At 38.2% G+C, this 20,413-nt stretch overlaps 1 protein-coding gene across 3 annotated transcripts in view; it reads right to left on the bottom strand.

Annotated features, from left to right (window-relative positions):
* Positions 1–435: 435 nt before the first annotated feature.
* Positions 436–20,413, bottom strand: part of brf1b (BRF1 general transcription factor IIIB subunit b) — a 59,146-nt gene continuing 39,168 nt past the window's right edge. For all 3 annotated transcript variants that reach the window (XM_089118560.1, XM_039692484.2, XM_039692483.2), the window contains exons 13-19: positions 18,898–18,962; positions 18,575–18,656; positions 18,128–18,180; positions 17,211–17,482; positions 4,954–5,008; positions 1,553–1,736; positions 436–1,188 (exon numbers count right to left, since the gene is read on the bottom strand). In XM_089118560.1, coding sequence (XP_088974686.1) covers positions 1,151–1,188; positions 1,553–1,736; positions 4,954–5,008; positions 17,211–17,482; positions 18,128–18,180; positions 18,575–18,656; positions 18,898–18,962 — 749 coding nt within the window. In that variant the 3' untranslated portion in view covers positions 436–1,150. The remainder of the gene's footprint in view (positions 1,189–1,552; positions 1,737–4,953; positions 5,009–17,210; positions 17,483–18,127; positions 18,181–18,574; positions 18,657–18,897; positions 18,963–20,413) is intronic.

Here is a 20,413-nt window from a genome sequence, read left to right as displayed (position 1 = left end):
TTGATAAAAAGTCAATAAAAACAATAAAAACTGTCAAAATAAAAGATGTAAATAAAACACCAAACAAAAGAGATTAATTTGTTTACCTGCATGTCATGTGACCAATAACCCACATTAGAGAACTGTAAACAAAGGGGTCTGGCGCTTGGGAATCTTCGCTGTAAGAGGCTGTACAATAATTGCTTGACATGAAAAATAAACAAGAAATTAACCTTGAATTCACAATTTAAAGCATTAGTTTACATGAAAGTCATAATTTACTCACCCTCATGTTGTTCCAATCCCGTATTACTTTCCTTCTTTCTTCAATGAAACACAAAAGGAGCATTTTTGAAGAATGCGGTGGTCGTTCTTTTCCAGTCAGTTGCAATGAATGAGGACGGGGGCTTTAAAACTTCATAAACATTCAAAATAATGCAAAAAACATAAAACATCCTGAATAAATGTGAATTTATTCACATACCTTATATTGTTCTAGTCACTAATTTTTCAATCACAGATCTGTACTCTGAAATCTACATCTCACAACAGTATTCAATGAAAACGGATAAAAACGAGGGTAACATCCTTTCTGTACAATACACTGCAGTATATTACACATTAATATTTATCACAACCCAACACAGAAGAACATTTACTTTTCATGGAATTAGGAAATAAAACAGCGTATTTGACAAAAAGCTGTCACATATACATATATACAGACACATGTAGCATTAAATAGGTTAAAAATAAAAAGTTAAACACAGTGCCATATATTTACAGCTTCTTACTATATATGTACAATAAATGTGGTACAATAAGTGTAAAACAAATCGCTAGTACATTGTCCCACAATGCATCCAATATTATTAGCTGAGCAGACATCAGTATCTTCACATGTTTAAATCCTACTGCACCTGTGAAACATCTTCTCTGAGATCCTCAGCAAACTACTTCAGTGCTAAAATGGTGCCAGCCACCTTCTTCCGTAGTGTCTCACTCATCACACAGATGCTGCAGTTTAACCAGTCATATGTACTGCACTGAGTGAGAGTGACCTTTCGTAAATGCTCAGCATATTATAGGCGTCTCAAATGTGCTTTAAATGCTCTTCTCTTCACTGTACAAGGTAATGGAAGGACAAGTTTGGTGGGCAGACAAGTTCAGTCTAAAAGACTTCCTCTTCTTCAGCTTCACATCCGTAATCTGTAAAGACAAAGGTATGAATGAATTCATGTGGTTTGGGGATAAATGGTGAAAAAGTCAGAACGGTAAAGATTAGATTAGATGGTAGACTGCTACCAGGACACTTCTGCGATAAGCAAGTATTTGTAGATGTATGACTTGCAGAGGAGACGGGATCGGAGTAGTTTATCAAGATGATAAACACTTCAAATGCAGTCTGCCACGAATGCTAGAGAGTTACAGCCCACTTAGCATTACACAATTTGTCAAGATGAAGAGCCAGACCTTGGAACTAATCTGGGAAACCCTTGATCACTGAACCCTCGAGCCGTGACTTCATTATCCTTGTCAGTGACAAGGCTACAATCCGCTGTGACATACTGACCATTTCCACCTATCAGCTCCATGGCACTAACGCAAGACTCTTCTGCCTCTTCCTCATTTTCTTCTTCTTCCTCTGCAGGTTCCTCATATGCCACAGGCCCAATTTCCAACATGGGGGGAGGGGTGGGGGCCGGAGGGGGCTCTGGGGCTGCAGGAGGCAACAGCGTGGGGATGTTGGCAGTGACCTGATATAAACAAGAAATGTTTTAGAACAACAAACATCAATTGCCAGATTTACTATATTTGTATAAATTCACAATGCTCCCCAAACTTCGAAAATCTGAACTCTACTGCCAGATTTAAATCATAATATCAATACTTTTTGGTTGGTACCATGGTACAGAGCAGGGGCGTAGCCAGTATTGGGCCAGGGCAGCACTGGCCAGCCCACATTACTCACTGGCCCGCCCAGGCAAGTTTGATAAAAATACATTTTTAATTATTCAAATGTATTTAAGAAAATATATTAATATATACCTGATTTATTGTTGACTGCTGTGTGTGTTTAATTCATTTCTCAAATAAAATGGAACTGTCGAAGCAAGTTATAGAAAGCCTCCCTTGAACCCCCCAACCGTTGCACCCCAACCGTTGCTTCCGATTGCCGCCACAATAACGGCCGCTTCTTCCTCCCTCTCTTTCGGTCAGCCTGACGCGGGTTTACCTGCGCCCATCTAACTGCGATATTATTGTTTTAGCTTACTTCATTTTCGGGTGAACTGTCTTTGCATAATAAAAATAATAAAACAGACAGGTTATTGTCTATTGGTTTGTCCAGCCTTAATTGAGCTCTGTTGGTTGACCATGATGTTTTGCTGAATATAAAGGTGTAACGTTAACTGTTTTTGCAGTTTGTCTATTAATTTTTCTACTCTCTAAGGTTAAGTATTATTGAACTCATTTTTTTTCTATGAAAAACTATAGGCCCACTCACATTTTCACTGGCCCACCCAAAATCCATGCTCTGCCTACGCCACTGGTACAGAGGCTACTAAACATGCATCTAAAACGTTAAAATGTGGTGCTTATGTGGGTAATGCCAGTTTGAATTTCATCTGCAAAATTTCCAAATCCCATTCCTTCTCTCTATTCTATTAATCTCCATTATTTTCAGTTCTAAAGTGCAGTAGCTAAGATATGTACATAATATCACATGCACGTCAAACATGCTAAATACATGCATCTGATATGTTCAGACTTGGTGCTAATGTAGGAAATGCAGGTTTGATTCTGGCCTGCAACAGGTCCTGATGCCATTTCCCCTCTTTCTCATGAATAATTTTCATAATAATATTTAATACTGATTCTAAGTCAGCACCATAGTGTGGTGGCTAGCATGTGACATTTTCAATCGCGGTGCTCATGAAAGAAATGCAGATTTGAATCTGGCCTGCAATGTTTGCTGATTCCATTCTCCCTTCTCTCCCCATAATAATTTACCATCATTCTCCACTATCTTTCCGATGAAGTAAAAAAAAAAAAACTAAAATTAGTGATTCTTCACATCACAGTCGAGGCAAAAACAGAGATTAAATCCTTCCCCTCCCAAAAAAAAAAAAAAAAAAAAAAAAAAAAGATTCAGGGCTACATCTCCCAGCAGGCATATGTATAAGGAAGTACAGCTCAGGGGAAGCAGAGGCCTAAATCAATTATCATGTTGTGAAAAACGGAGGAAGAGCATGAAAGTCTCACTGGTAATTATAGCACAGACTTGCCGCTGTACCGTGAGGCCGCTCTTCAGGCGGTGCCAGTAAAGGGGAAACAGCAGCAGTGGGGAACTTGTAATAGGGACTGCCAAACTTGGCAAACGCCTAAAAGACGCCCCGCAGCTCACCTGTGGGTTACACCCTGAGTGAGTAACCCAGGCTGGGATCACAGAGACATGCAGAGGCATGATGGCTGGGGAATCTGGGCTGGGGCATTAACGATCTCATTAGGAACAAGACAATTTAGAAAACTTGAGATAATATAGTACTTTTTTCATTCTACGGTTCCTTGCCACATCTGAACTAAAACCCCTTGTGCTCTGCTTGTTCTTGTTTTGTGGGGGAGAGCTGCTAATGTTTCTGAATAATGTTTCATAATTCTGAATCTCGCAGAGAAAGACACAAAACATTATATAACACTGATCTTTTTTTACAGATGATCTCTGTAACAACCTGGAAGGGATCTCGGAAAGCTTCATTGCTTGAGCAAAGTTGACCCCTGCAGTCATTTTGTACTTGCTTTTTTTTTTTTTTGCCACAGGAAATTTGTCTATTTGTGCATGCACTTTCGTATGGTTGACTTCAGATCACATTGCTGCTTATTCAAGCTTGACCATTTTGAAGAGAGGCAATGAGACCTAGAAAAGCCAATCCATCAAATTTTGTGACTTGAACATTACCACAGATATTGACTTTCAGTTAAATGTATATGCCATATTTACCCCCATATTGTGAAATTATTCTATTTGGCTAATTATTGCTATTTACTGCAGTGACATTTAGCTGAGATGGATTTGGTTATCATGATGGATTTACCACTGAAGTCAAGTAGGGTTAGTCAAGCAAATTTGATTTGACCTCTATCAAGCTGAAAGCTGAAATATTGCTCACTGGATCAACAAGAAAACAGGCCGCAAACAGTTCTGAACTGAGATGCCATTCAGTAATCATATTAGAGCCTTGGGTTAGAAATGAGGCGCATAGTTCAAAAAGAGAAGAGAAATTTCTTGCCATATTTAGTTTTCATGTCCAATCAAATGGGTTGCAAAATAATAACTATGGTTTGTGCTGACATGTGTTTCATGTTAAGACTATACTAACACTTACATTTACTAAATGTATTTTTGCCAATTGTAAGGTCTATGAACATTTGAAGAACATTTTTTTTTTTATCATAATGCGGGACTACTACACTGTAAACAATTATTTCCGTGTTTTTTTTTTCTTTTGTCAAAACAACTTAAATAATTAATGCACTCTAAAAAATGCTGGGATGTTTCAACACAAATTTGGGTCAAATATGGACACACCCAAATGTTGGGTTAAAAATGTAATAAAAAAATGTACATTTGAAAGTGAAAGTTGAGGTTAGGTTAAAACTTTAAATGAGATTTTTAACCCAACATTTGGGTTTGTCCATATTGGACCCAAATTTGGGTTGAAACAACCCAGCATTTTTTAGAGTGTGTGGTTCAGATAACATATTTTGAGTTTCTATTTATTAACCCATTCTCCTTTATTGTACATACATTTTTCATTTCAATGAACTTAAAATTTTAAGGCAACCAGGTAACTTTTTTTTTAAGTTAAACTAACAATAATTTTTACACTGTACTCTGTCTAATGAAAAATAATCTTTGAATGGAAAATCAAACATATTATAAACATTAACAGTAAAGGCCCTCATTTAACCTACCGGTGTGGTTGGTGTCCTCTTTTTCTTGGGAGCGGATGATATTAAAGGGCGGAGCCTAAAGAAACAAGGTAGAAAGGTAAAATAATTATTTAATGATTTTTCAGTGGCCTCACCATTCTTCACAGCAGCTTATGTAGAAGAGCTCAAGAGCTCGTAACAAGCCTAATTTTCCTTCTAAAAATATGAAAATATGAAGCATACTTCCTGCCCCCTCCTTCACTCCCACCCCACAGCAGATTACAGAGGCATATCTAAAGCAATAGATTCACACTGAGACCTGCACTACTGGGGCCAAAGAAGCCCTGTGGCGCTGATGAAATGCTTAGCTTACACTTCCTGGCGACTGGATTTAAACATCAAACACCAGCACTATTTAGGGCTAATATTAAAGAGACCAGTATAAAACATTAATTAGTTTGACGGGGGCAGGGAGAGAGAAAGAGGGAACGTTCTGAAATGAGAATGACCTTGATCTGGCTTCATGTTAGTCCAGTGTGCACCGTGAAGACAGACTGCTATTTATGTCATAATTATGATGAGCTGGTTCAGAGCTAAAGTTGTCCAACGGCAGTTAAATGTTTTGCCTGTGTATTTCTACAAGACAGAAGAAGAATATATAGGCAAGCTATTTATGCATAAAATAAATAGGAGGACTGTACATACTATACTCAAAAACTTGACATGTCTTCACCTGCTTTTTTTTTTTAAATGTGAATGCTTGGAGCTTGTCTCATTTCAAAGCTCTCATAAGGTTTACGTTAGAGTATGTCAAAAAAAAAAAAAAATCTAGGCTTGGTGTGTAAGGTGTCTTTGAATGCCCAAAGACTCCCCTGAATGTGTTAGAATGACTGAGCATAAAAACAGTATTATAAGTAGGCAAGAATTTGCACAATACTATTTAAAACAGCACTGACTGTGAATAGAAAGTTGCCTTCAGAATATTTTACAGCAAATTCCACAGAAAAATGGAAGCCAAATAATCCCAATATTTTGGAAAGCTTTACCAAAACAGGCATGAATGGTGTACATTGTTCACTTTGTTCCACTAATGTATTCATTCATGATATACTTGCAATAGTACTGAAAGTACTGCTTATGCAAATGCAGCTTCACATAGAGTCTCAATATTGTCTAAATATACAGAACAACCCACACAAATAAACTCACACAGGCATATAAACACACAGCAAAGTGCAGCAAAGCTGGGCAGTGACTGTGCCTCCCTGGTGAGATCTCCCCGAGGACTTTGTGAGAGCACTTTCTTGGCCGATAAGGGAAAGTGCTGCTAATTAATCTGCTTAAGGAAGAGAGGAGGAGGAGAAAAAGAGCGAGCGAGAGAGAAAGTACACGCTGAGAACGGGGCTTCCTTTGTCGTAACTCATTAGGAGTGGCGGCCTACATCAGCCATCTGCAGCATGCTGGCCGAGTCGAATCTGTTCTGGACAGATCTGCGCACCAGTGTCCTGGCCCTGGCACACATCCTCAACATAACTCCAGTATTAGGATTATCTGACACATTACTGGAAAACACAATCACCCCCGAGCGCCCTCGCATCGTGAATAGTCTTGGGAAGAAGCACAGATCTACAACCCAAGTGTGACTAACACACTTACAAATCTTCAGCCATGGAAGTGAAATGGCTTCCAGCTGAATCTAGAGCACATATTGTGTATCGGATGCCTCTGCTTGCGGGGACTGAGAAACGTAGATAATCTTACAATAGCGAATGCAAGAGCTCAACTGAAGGGAGTGAGGATGAAAATGAACCAGAAATAAGATCTGAGCAGAAAGTTCAAGCGATTGTTTTGCCCCACCAAGGGCATGTCAAGGGGGAACAATGGCAGACCTTTTTAAAACAAGAAAGATTTATTTGAGAACACAGTCCATTGAACAATATTTGTAATGTACAGTTATGTGACTAATGAGATTTCACAGTTATACTTTATTACAATATTGTAGATGAAAAAAAATAAAAACCAGGCTAGTATGACCATTTAGAACCTTTGTACGCAAAATTCTGTGAGCAAAATCTCAATAGAAAGCTGTAGTTTTCAACACTATTCTCATTGCCATTAGTAGCTATTTAACATTTTGGCAAATTGGTGTCTAATTCACATGAATTTAAACAATGCAATTTGTATATTTTCATGCAATCTGCTTATGGCCAGGGAAGTCCCGTGTACTTCGCATTGGATTCAATTTTGTTGGACTGAACCAATATAAAGCTGCTTTATTTGAAAGGTTTGAAAGCTGCTTGGTTTAGAAGCGGTACTTCCTGCAACTACAACCCTGTCTGCGAAATTTCACAGAAGTTTAGCTAATGTCACGTTAAATAGATTAGAACAGAGTGTTTGAGAGTAGCAGCCTATGAAGACAGCAGACAGCAAGACAGCTCACCAGGGTTTTGGATCAGAGGTTTCCGCTCTAACACAGACGCACTTACCCCGGCTCCTGAGTACAGTGAATACTGACCCTCCCACGGCCTTCTCTATAAATCACTGATGCAATTTATGGCAGACTGTCTGCTCATCTCTAAACACATTACAATCAAACAACTCGGCACATGGGCGGCACTAAGGCCATTTAACCAGGCAGAATTAACCACCAAAACTCCAGTGTCCGATTGACAAAACCCTGTAAACACATCCAATTATACTACTTATAATGGACATCTGGTGCCCAGAGATGTCAGATCAGAGAGCGTCAGAGAGAGAAAAGAGAGATATAGAACAGGAATATTCAGAATGTGTATCTCGAGGACAATCTCTAAATGTGAATGTTGAACCCGCGATCTTCTCCATCTCTGTTTCCACAGCACAGCCCCTTCATGCCCGGCAGGGGCTGACCACCACATCACAACACAATCCTCCACAACCCCCCTGGGTAGCACATTCACATAATACACACACCACTGCGAGTGACACTGAGCTGAATGGCCCCTGGCATGTGACCAGGACCACTGGGAACCGTGAGGGTCCTGTATGTGTTTGGAGGTTAGATGTCAAGATGAGTCCTGTATAAACACACATTCAGTAATGTGTGTGCATGCTCTGAAATGTGAAGGGTAAGTGAACGATGATGTCAGTAGGTGTGTGTTTGGTCTGTGAGGTAAGTGTCAATTTCAGTGGAGTGTGATGCACTGGAGTGGGGTGACATTAAGGTCACAAATCAAACATGTATGATGTGAGACTATGAACAAGATTGTTTAAATTTATACAAGTCTTCATTTGCCCTATATTCCTGTTTTTGTATGCTGTGCTTCACTAGTTCCCTATGAGTTAGTATATCATCCATACAAATTTGAGTGCAGGCAAGGGACTTCACTTGTACTTATCATAACTTAACATCGCTTGTACTTATCGGCTTCATCACTGTACAAACGTTCAAAAAGTTTGAGATCCATCTAGGATCATTTGTTATGTTTATCATGCATCTTCACTCCCCATTTCTGTTGAATTGAGACTGGAGGAAACATGATGGTTTCAGCAAGTGAACATATGCATTTTAAGAATTTCTTTTGCGTCAGACTGTGAGATACTGTATACATCTTAGCTAAGACTAAGGTCACAAATGACAGCACTGACTGGCATTTTAAGTCCCTAGAATCGTCATTTACATACAAAATGTGAAATACTGCAATGCTGTTCTGAGAACCTCATCTCAGAAGATATTGTAAAGGCAACTGATCCAAAGAGCAGTGACTGGCAACTTTGCCCTCCAACAATTATTATAATTTTTTTTATGATCCTTGAAATCTCTCTTAATTTAACACAATCTCACTGATCTTTCAGTTAAACCTAAAGGGTTGAATCAGAGTTAAATATGACAGAATAAAGATTCGATTTAACATATTGTGTAAGGAACTTCATTAAATTGAAAATAGTCTGTCAGCCTAGCAAAGCCATAGGTAAAACATAGTATTTTCTCATATCCTGTATACAGGAGGTCCGAGGCACATTCACACACTGCAACATCAGGTAGTATCTGTGCATTGCTTCCCCCTCACAGAATTTTCACAGGTGCCTGGCACCAGGCGAACGTGTGAAGTCAAAATGGCTACATCTGCAGAACAGAACTGTGACATCTTTACAGAGAATAAATCACCAGAACCAGATGGCTGACCTGCATTATTGAACAGAGTGCTACATTTTGGGTGTCCCTCTTGTGACCTCTCAGGAGGAGGTAAAAACGGGCCAATCCACAGGTCAGACGGGGTGCCCTCAGGGCTGAGTGGGTGAAGCTGGTGAGGACACCCAGCCCTTATGCCAGGCTTCACACACCCCCTGGCAGTCTGCACCCGCCCTGGGCCAGATGGTGAATGAGCTGGCTAATGGAGCGAATTCATGCAAGACAAATTTGCCCACTTAACAATCAATCCCAACACTGCTCTGTCATCAATAATTTCCTAGGATCTCCCAGGACTCTTTCAAAGGCAGACTGAATCACTGCTGTAAACACCATCAGGTCTATGAGAGAGATAAAGCTTTGAATAAACTGCCAATCAAACAAAGGCAAATACAATTGCTCGATATGCAGTCTAAAGCATGTTTTTAGAAATACATAACATAACTGAACCAGGTTGGATTTATTAGATTTATTTATTAGATTATTACTGAAACATTTTAAAAAAACTATATAATAATTATATCAAATGAATATATGTAATAATCTACAATATAAATAGTTTAGATTATAACTTTACTAATCATTATTATCATAAATATACAATATAAAAAGTATAATCAGTACAAATTCATATCAATACATTAATCGCTACAATCCATAATAAAACAGAATCTAAAAAAAATTGTGATTGGGTTAGACGCAACCAAATTTGGGGCTATAAAACGCACACACATTTTACATTAATTATTTTTTATAATTATTTTATATTATATTTTACATTTTATTATTGGAAACCATAAATAAATAGCCTACAGTAAGCTTAATTAACTAGTTTATTCAATCAATATGATTATTATTAAAATACAAATGTAACTATTTATTGAATCATGCCACAGAACATGCCTAACTCAAGCTAAAATTACTGCAATGCACAGCCTCTCATGGCTTATTTGATAAAAGCTTTGTTATTAAATCTAAACAGTCATTTCCTCATCCTCCAGTGGCATATTAAACATATATGTAATTCTAGAAACAAAGTATGCGTGAGTAATTGACTAACAAATCTAACAATCTATTCATATTTGGGTTACATACTGTATAACACGTTGAAGACTGTATGGTGGAAATCAAACACTTCCACTATTACTGATGTGTTCTTATGGGCTTTGTAGCTAGGCAACACATTTAAACGGCTCTTAGTGTGATCTCATTTAAAAAAAAAAAAAAAAAAACAATAAAAAAAAAAAAACTGGCCCAGACTCAGCCATTTCAGAGGGAGCACTTTTGCTCCGCTGGGCCCATATGCCAGTCTGTCAATAATGCATGTCGATGAAATCTGACAGGGGAGGGAAGTAATATTTCTGTAGAGCCAATATCATACAGCAGCTGGCTTTGTGTAAATAAATCTGAGGTGGGGTGGGGGGGGTGTTATGGGTGGAGGCTCTCCACCAGCTTTGAGTGCCATTATGCAGCTGTAATCCCCACTCTCCAGCTGGGGGTATCAGAAGTTAAGTTGTAAGGGTAGTCGGAGAGCAGATTTTTGGGGTATAGGTCTAAACAATGCTATTCATAAATAATTCAAAATTAATTCGCTAAAATATAGATTTATCAATGCTCCTGAAAATGGAAGGAAAAATAAATAAATAAAAAAATCTGATCCACAAAAAGGGCTATAATGAACCAATTCTTTTAATGAGTTGATCTAAAGCTGCAGTCACATTAGCGAAATTTCAGTGTGATTAAAAGGTCCATTGTCTGTTGTCAATAGCACAGTGTATGAAGCACAGTTCACACAAAAGTCACATTCAAACCAAGCAACTTTCTGTTGGTCAGTGCAACAAATTTACATAACCAACTTTAAAAAAAAAAAAAAAAAACTATCTGCATGGGGAACTTGTTCGTCCCACACACAAAACTTCCAAATCTGTGGTAAATGTGACAGGCTCAGGCCTGACTCAAACTCACTTAGGTAGAATGAAAGAAGCTATACATTGACTAAAGCAAATCTCTATAAGTTGACTCTGGAATTTGCCAACTAACAGTCATTTGGCTCCTAAATGTATCATGAGAACCAATTACCCCTCGTCATTAAACAAAACACCATATTATGTATTTATTCAAAACTAAATCTTATGCTTAAAAAAAGCTTCTAGCTGAAACACAAGAAACAAACAAACAAAAAAATAAAAAAACATCAGGCAATGGATTTCTTTAAAGGTTAAAAGCAGCAACACATTCAAAAAAAGCTTCCCTAATAAATACTCACAGAGCATCCTTTTCCTGAAGGACAAAGCTATTACACATTCAGCTCCTTCTTTCAGATCTAGCATGATGGAGGAGATACAGAGGGAAGACATGCAATCTGACCCTGAAGGAGGCAACAATTAGGGCCCAGTGGTTTCCACACCTCGTGGTGACAAGGCATCTTATCACACTTCCTGCAGCCACTGAGGAAGGCCCCCAGCGGTCTGACCCGGGGGAAATGCTTTGAGAGAAAGAGAGATCCATAGAGGAGAAGAAAGGTGTGATTATCCTCTTTGTATCTCACCCTCCAGCGGTCCAGTACAACAGAGGGAAGGTGGGATATGTCCTGGATTTCACTATTGTGGCTTTGATCAGTATTATGTATGATTTCACCAATACAGCCACGTCATTAATTAATAATATTACAAATATTAGTTATTGTATTTTATTTCAATCAAATAAAAGTAGCCTTTGAGACCCTTTTTATAAAAAAAAGTTTTGAATGGAAGTGTGTGCATATACAAAATATATATACTCACCCTCAAGTTGTTGCAAACCTGTATGAGTTTCTTTCTTCTGATGAACACAAAGGAAGATATTTTGAAGAACAATTGGAACTTTGCCACCATTGACTTCCATAGTTTTTTTTTCTACTATGGAAGTCAATGGTGCCAAACAACCGTTTGGTTCTAATAGTTCTTCAAAATATCTACCTTTGTGTTCATCAAAAGAAAGAAACTCATACAGGTTTGCAACAACTTGAGGGTGAGTAAATCATTCAAAACAGAATTTAAATTTTTTGCATCTTATCGCGCTTGAATGGTTTAATATCATTTGAATGAATGGTAGCTTCATCATATAACTTAACACTAGCCAAAGGATGCCAGGAAAAACAGATTCTGCGTTAATTGCGTTAAATATTTTTAAACTGTTAAACTGAAAAAAAAAGTATTGCATGCGTTAACGCGTTACTTTTGATAGTCCTAATATATACATACATATATCATATGCACGCGCACACACACACACACACACACACATATATATATACACTAAAACTATCCTCTTTACAGTCTCAAACTCTTATTCAAAGTCACCAACCATGGTGTTCTTGATCATTCCCTACCACCAAACAAAACAGTGTGTGGGAGTGAGAACGCCTTGAACTGATCACACATGAAGAATTTGACATGCCGCAAAGCCTCCATGAGGCAAGTAGCAATTTTCTTTCATCATAGGGACTGCTGCTTAGGAACAGCTTTCGTCCAAAACCAGTAGCGCTTTGTGTACAACAAAGGGATCAAAACCTTGCAGTGGCAAAGAAAGTGCACAGGAGGATCTATCACCTGCAATCACAATAACATCTGTACATGTAAACTTGCTCCATGCCACCAGAAGAGAGAAAAAGTTTCCATTAATGGCTTCAAGTCAGTCAGGGAAGGTGAGTGGGAGAAGACTCCTGCTGATACAGCTTGAGAAGTGTGCTGTGACTGAGTCAACCTCCCTCTGTGACTAGTGCAGATGGAAAAGAAGGGTGAGAGAGCTCGCAAAGCTTTCAAGATGGCCTCTCAGCATCACCTACAGAACCCTGGCCTTGTAACATCTGCTGAGGTGAGACTCGGTGGGGAGGCCAAGTTTTGGAAGTAAAAATCTCTGTAATTTTCTCCAAATTTCTCCAAGACCCGATACGCTATCATTTAACATCGTTATCATTTGGGGCAAGTACGAACTAAGTAAGTAAGAAATTAATATTTTTATTTAACAAATGATGAATTAAATTGATCAAAAGTGACAGTAAAGACATTTATAATGTTACAAAACATTTTTAATTTCAAATAAATGTCGTTCGGTGTAACTTTCTATTCATCAAAGAATCCTGAAAAAACTTTTTGACTGTTTCTTGAGCTCTAAATCTGCATATTAGAGTGATTTCTAAAGGATCATGTGACACTGAAGACTATAAGGTAATGATGCTGAAAATTCAGCTTTTCCATCACAGGAATAAATTACATTTTTAAAATATATTAAAATAGAGAACAGTTATTTTAAATTGTAATAACATTTCACAATACTGTTTTAACTGTATTTTGATCAAATAAATGCAGCTTTTGGTGAGTATAATAGATAATTTTAAAAAATCTTATCAAACCCAAACGTTTAAACAGTAGTGTACTCCTGTAGATGTCAAGAGTCTGTGAGAATGAAAAAAGAAAAAAGAGAGAAAAAAAGTCTGTGAGACTTTTTTCTCAGTCTTTGACAATTCAAAATATATATTTTAAATACTTTGAATAATATTTTAAATTCTCTTTGAAGAAATACACTATCCACAATCCTGAAATGGCAGCGCCTTTTATCCACAAATCAGAGAAGTCGGTGTTGTCAAAGAAATGAGAGCCACACCCATAGTTGCAAATGACAACCAAATCAGTCCAACAGACAAAAATTAAATATTTATATATACCTGACTATTTCACTATTTATTTATACTTCAAATATATTTAGTATTGCATCATTCACAATGCGTCATGGGAAGTAGTTCTTTGACACAGGAAAGATATTAAAATATTAAACAGTCTTGTGCATTTGAGCTTACTTGAGATTTCCAATAATTTTTAGCTTCAGGGCTGGGCAATTAGCTTTTTTTTTGTTAAAATACCTATGAAGTGAATGTGAAAATACTTATAGACCCAAGAATGCTAAAAAATGTGTGGTGTCATTGGTGTCTGTGAGTTTCGTTCCATCATTATTGTGATTTCATTATAGCCACTCTAAAATCCAGAGTTATTACGAATGACCTTACAAGATTGAATGAAACAATCCAGCTGCTTTGTCTCGACCAAACCTGATTCCCATCAGCAGGATGTGGCTCCCTTACTTCCCACCACCAGACATCCTCTGGACTATGCTGAGAGACCCATGCTGAGAGACGGCAGCCTAAGACCTTTTCACTGAGCTTAGAGGTCGAGAAGAGAACCAGGCCCAAGATGATCCTAAGAGGTCCTTCCTACCGTCGTATCTCACTTAGGCCTAAAGTACAACCACAAGAGATTTTCTGTGACAAAAGTCTTCAGAGAACTTTACCGCCAGACGGTTCCATGCTGTCCTGGGTCAACGTGACCACACTAGAAACACACAAAATGACTCATTCTGCTGATCTAGTTGCTAGGAGGAGGTGAAAGGTTTTTGGCGACAAGGAGCTCCATTGAGACGGACTGAACGACACACTCCACGGTCGGTTGCCTTGGTTTCCTGCCCTGTAGAACGCAAAATGACGGGTTCAAACAATATGGACATTGAGAGCCCACTGTAATAATGAGCGAAAAGCCATACTGCTGGAAGTGGACTAATGTTAGGGTGGAAACAATGAAATTTTAGTGTGGGAAACTGAGCCGGGTCAAACAGAAAGGGATGATCTGCGAAACACATCAGGGCACACAGGCTCACGAGCTATTTCCGGATGCGCCAGGCAAAGTAAATGAGAGGTGCTGTGAACTTTACTCAGTGTAGGCCTGGTTGAAAGCATATCTCAGGAACAACTCTAACTCATTCCGTCTTAAATTAACATTTACAAATCAATCACCACTCATGTTGTCTTGGAGCTGAAAAACCACAGCAGAAATAGATATACTTCCCCCTAAGTCCCCAGGGTCGATGCTGCTCCTCAAATCTTCGGTCTGATTTTAAAGCGGTAGCTGTTACTGTAAAACGAGGATCAGAAAAAGGATCAGACAGCACGCTGGAGCTGGGAGGTGAAGCGTTCTGTCGTGCTGTCACTTTTTTTGAGGTATGCTGAGAGAGGAGGCATAGACAGGTCATCCCCGTGCATCGAAATCAGATTCGCACTTCAAAAAGCAAATCCCGGCACTTTTAAGAACGGTAATCCTTTACTAAAAGACAAGAGTAGAAAAGGAAGGGGGTTTGAAGAGGTGAAAAAAGGAGGAAAGACTTAAAGGAAAAGGAACTGGATGCCAATTATCTTCTTATCTTTCAAGAGGAGAGCTTCTTCGTTACTGTTAGTTTGGAGGTCGTGGGGAGGTTCAATCTGGCAGCTGGTGTTTGAGGCTGGAAAAGGGGGATGGAAGTCTGATTCTACCTGGTTAGCGGAGCGTCTAGAAGGAGTCTGGGAGCTGCTAAAGGCAGTGAAAAAGATGCAGGTTTTAGTCTATTCAACACCCCAAAATAACTTGTATACCAGTTACTTGTATACCAAAATATATTTGAAGAAATTTGCTTTGATCAGCTGGAGTGAGAGTTCCTTGACAGAGAGTAATCCATGCATGGTGAATGATGTACAATTTTAGACATTTCTTTCAGCATACTTCAGTCAATCCAGAAAAGAAAAGGGGCTAGTTGTTCTTTTGAACCATTTGTTTCTAAAAGTACTGCGTGAAATATCTTACTTGCAAGTTGTGGCAACAGAACTAAAAACTATTTGCCCTCACTTAGCAGCTCATTACAAATGTTCCCATGATTCAACAAGAGTGGGAACAAGCTTTCTCAACTGGAGCAGGAACTAAATTCAAGTTTATCGTCCAATTTGTTGCACAGTGTCATCAGACTATGATGATTTAATATTTTTACACTAGCCTCTGCTGGTTCGGCCAGCTGATGGGGTGAACAAGACTTCCAGCAAGGTAAGTTAACTTACATCATGCCTTGCAATAATTGGGGTTGTTTACATGAATAAATCTTTGTATTATATTAACAAATAAAGTAAATAAAAAAAGCTTTATAAGGCTTAAAAATTGAAGTACCCTATGGTCTTAAACACAGAATTCCTTAATAAAAAAAAGAAAAAATGTACTCGATAAAAAGTGATAAAAATAGAAAAGTTTGGGATTAGTATGATTTTTTTAACATTATTAAAAAAATTGACTTAAACAATTCTGTTCTATTGAATGTTCTAATAATCAAAGAATCTTTTTTTTATTTTATTGTAATATTATTTAACAATATTGTTGTTTTTATAGTTTTTATCATCAAATAAATGTGGCCTTGGGAAGCATAAGAGACTTAAGACCCCGATCCTTTTAAAGGTAGTTTAACAAAAAAATTATAAGAATTTTAAAAAATATACTGCATTCCCACCATACAAAGCAAATGATAACACTAGCACTCTCGCCAGCTATGTTTTTATATCTTCAGGATATCCATTATATTTATATTTAAAAAAACTATCAAATGTAATAAAACTAATGAGAGAGTTGCATAGTTTCAAACACATTCATGAATATAAGATTCAAAAGAAAGGGGACAGTAAATTGCCTTTTCGAAGCTTCAGAATATGAGGTCTCCGACAGTGTTCGTATGTCTGATTCATCATCATCTCACCATTCAGTATGAAATTAGTAATTATCATTAACGAAATGGACTGGAGGAAAGGCATCACTCAATGAGAAATTATCTCTCAATGCCAAAGTGTAGAAGTCATGATCTTGCGCTCCGTCTGTCGTATATTCATTACTTCTCTCGCAGGGACGTTTGGAGCCCTGGAGGACTATTAATTGGAGAAGGGGCAGGCTCCCAGCATGCACTACAGGGTGCCAGGTGATGGCAGACAGACAGTCCTGGCACTGAATTGATGACAAGCTTTCTCCTGGTGGAAATGACTGTGAAGGTCAGCCAAAGGAGCAAAGCAAAGACAAAATGTTGGAGGCCGACAAGAAGAAAAATGTAGTCCTCCAAGGGCAAGGGAACTGCCTTTTTTATCATGTCCTTTGTCTGAGGAACAAAAGAGGCTCTTTACCACTTGAAGTGGGTCCCAGTTACTACATAAAGACAGACTTAGTGGTTTCTGGGAGTGAAACGGTTTGCAAAGCACAGTGTGAGCCAACAGTAACCAAGTAAAAAACAACAACAACAGATTCCCTATTCATTAAATTCTCACCTCTTGCCCATGAGGCTTGCAGGTTTAGCAAGCCCAAGATTGCTCTTGTTTGGCTGCTTCTTGCGGCGGGTCAACTTCTTGCGTCCAGAGCCACTGGCGGGCACGTCCTCGGCTTGCTGGGTGGTGTTGCTCCCGCTGCCCTTGCTGTTGAGGTCCCACAAAACATCATAATTGATCTTACTGGAAATCTTTTTCTGCTCCAGCATCTTCTCAATGGCCTCTCCCGCAGTGCTGGCCAGGATCGGTTCTCGCTTCTTGGACGGCTTCTTTGGCTACACAAATTGAGATAAAAAGTTGTTTACAGTGAAAAACAAACATTGGGGTCAGAGCTTGGTTGGCTCTGCTTCATAGCGTAGAGTCCATTGACATGCTGTTAATTTATTAAATGAGGATTTTCATTTGATTGGGGGGGGGGGGATGGGGGGGACTGATCATTTAAACAGTGCATTTTCTCTATTGGGGCTTGATATAATGATGTCAGACTAACAGCTGTCAACAAGAAGGTGACAGAATCCCATTAGTAGCCTGGAAAAGCAATCAAGCTCATCTGATCTGGTCATCGCTGACCATGTTCCTCGTCTCCCAAAGTGTAACAAGTCACTTCACACTCAGCAAGTGGACGACTGTATCTGAAATTGCTATCAGGCTCAAGGCACCTCATTAGAGGTGCAGAGCAGGGCTGTCTAATCCAAGCTCAACTGGGAGTCACAGTGCAGATGTCAGAGCAGACAGGTTAAGGAGAGGCGGCACTGAAAGCCTGGGGTGAAACCAGAGGAGCAAACGAAGTTCAAATGGAAAGTATGCGGTCTCCTAGGATCCCTAGCAGCTGAGTGAATAAAAACCTTGGAATGGGAGAGAAGCCCATGTCGACATAAGTAAGAGCCAGGCACACACACACGCGCTCATGACTTACTCACCTTCTCCTTATAGGTCCCTTGCTCCTTTTCTTTAGCTATTCTTTCTTCTTTTTCTGAAAAAGTAAAACCAAATGTGAGCACAATGGCTTTATCAAATGGAGCATTTTAGAGTAGACACAAAAAGCAATACAAAATAAAGGGCTTTAAAAACTCAACAATCTTTTGAGCAGATTACCTTCAGAAGGTCAATCTTTTAGTTATCACAGGTGTTTTTCATTTACGTATTGTTTGAATATCGAGCCTAATCTCACAAGGTTCAGTCGTGGGATGAAATTGAAGTAGTTTCACTGTGCCAATTGAGTATTTAAAAAACAAAATCCTTCCTTTCACAGATTTTTTAATCTCTATGGCTGAGCAGTTCCCTGGTTAGACACATGCCTCTGACGTCAAATCGGGTTGTGTTAATAAATGCACAGGGACTAAGCTCTTCTTCTTCTTTTAGCTTACCTTTCTGTTCCTTCAAATACTCCTCATTTTGCTTCATCCACAGTTCTGTCTTCGCCTCCACCTCTATCTCGTTCAGAATGTACTGGAGAAGAGAAAATAGAAGTAATGTAGAGGTGATAATTTGTGAGTCTGGGATATGCAAGACATCAGACATTTTTGAACTTCTTTAGCAGGGTCATGTGAAGTTTAAAGCTCCATCCTCAGAGTAATGTTATACTGGAAATACTTTTTTCTCTTAATTAGTATTTTTGTCTTGTTTTTCAGTAAGAAAATTATAGGGTAAGATAAAGTGAATAGATAAGTTAAACCCATTAATAACATACCTTTTCGATTTCATCTTCATCAATCCCATCTAGATCAAGTTCCCCATTGCCAGATTTATCTTCCACTATAGAAATACAAAGATACATGCATTAATATGAGAAAAATGACAAAAACATGATGAAAATGAGTCTGATGCACGTGACAGTGTTTACAACCAAACAGCATGCACGATATTCAGGTGAGTTTCTATTTCAAAATAAAACTGAAAAAAATCATCCTGCTTGACTGCAGTCCACAGCTGTCAGAGATGGTACGCTGTACAGGAAAGTACTTTGGTGGTATCATCTGAATAATGCACGCACTGCCAGCTCTTTGTTGTGTAATTGCCATTAATAGGCTTAGCAGTGATGTGAAAGGATTTTGTGTGTAACTTAAATACTTTCCAAATTGTCTTGAAATCCAGAGTGTCAAATTTATTAATCCCTAAATTGAAATCTCATACTGAGTCAAATATGAACAGAAATGCTACTGTATGCTAAAACAATGCCCTCAGTTACACATAAACGTGTATTATAAACACCACTTGAATACAACTAGCATGAGTCTGTAGGAAAAAAATAAATATGAGATCAGGGGAAGAAGAGTGAGCCGTAAATATACATGATGAAAGAAAGCAATCACAATATAAAGCAACATCTTTGCCTGTAAATGGGAATCTAATGGGTAGTAAAAACATGTTAACTTTGGGAATGCAATAATCAATAGCGTTTACTCATGATGAATCACGTATAAACTATCTAAATAACACAAAAGAAACACTCTGATTCTGATTACCACTTTGTATTCAGTTTTGTGTGATCTATCCATGTTAACCTTTACTTACATTTAAAAACCTATAAGGATAAAACTAAAGCAGAGTGAAACATGCTAAACTTTCTCTGTGACTTATTTTCATTTAACAAAAATGCCTTTTCCAAGTGTGAAGAGCTGCAAAGGCCTGGGAAAAGTATGATTGGATGGTGGAGCCTCAGTGGATCAGGACCAGATGTTCATTAATTGAACAGAGAGATCTGAACGTCGTCTTTACTGTGGCCATCCAACTCATATTCACACGCTCTGACGTTCTCACAGCAAGACTGGCCAGGGAGAACAGATTTAAATATCTGAACTGAGACAAACGAAAATGGGTCACAATCTGCCCTCATCTCAGATTCGTACACTTGCATGTGTGAGGGTTAAGATGCATCACACAACTTCAAAGGCTGTAGTCTCCAGTATTAGAGATACAAAAGATCCAAAAAAAGAGATTCTAACTCAAATTTGACTGAAACGTAATATATAAAAAATATTTTTTATTCAATACATTATTGTACATTAAACATTACTTTAACAGTAAAATGTTACAAAAATAAAATATTATTGTAAAATGAAAACAAATACTAAAAGCACATACAGTAGAATACATATATTAAAATATACCAAATTTTCCAGATCTAATTATATTCTGTAGTATAATGAAAATATAAATTAATGTTGTCTTTAGTTAAATGGTCGATGTGCATCATGAATAACAAG

The sequence above is a fragment of the Pimephales promelas genome, chromosome 13, assembly GCF_988280905.1.
Source record: "Pimephales promelas chromosome 13, fPimPro1.hap1.1, whole genome shotgun sequence".
Classification (NCBI taxonomy): domain Eukaryota; kingdom Metazoa; phylum Chordata; class Actinopteri; order Cypriniformes; family Leuciscidae; genus Pimephales; species Pimephales promelas.
This window is presented reverse-complemented; position numbering and strand designations above follow the sequence as displayed.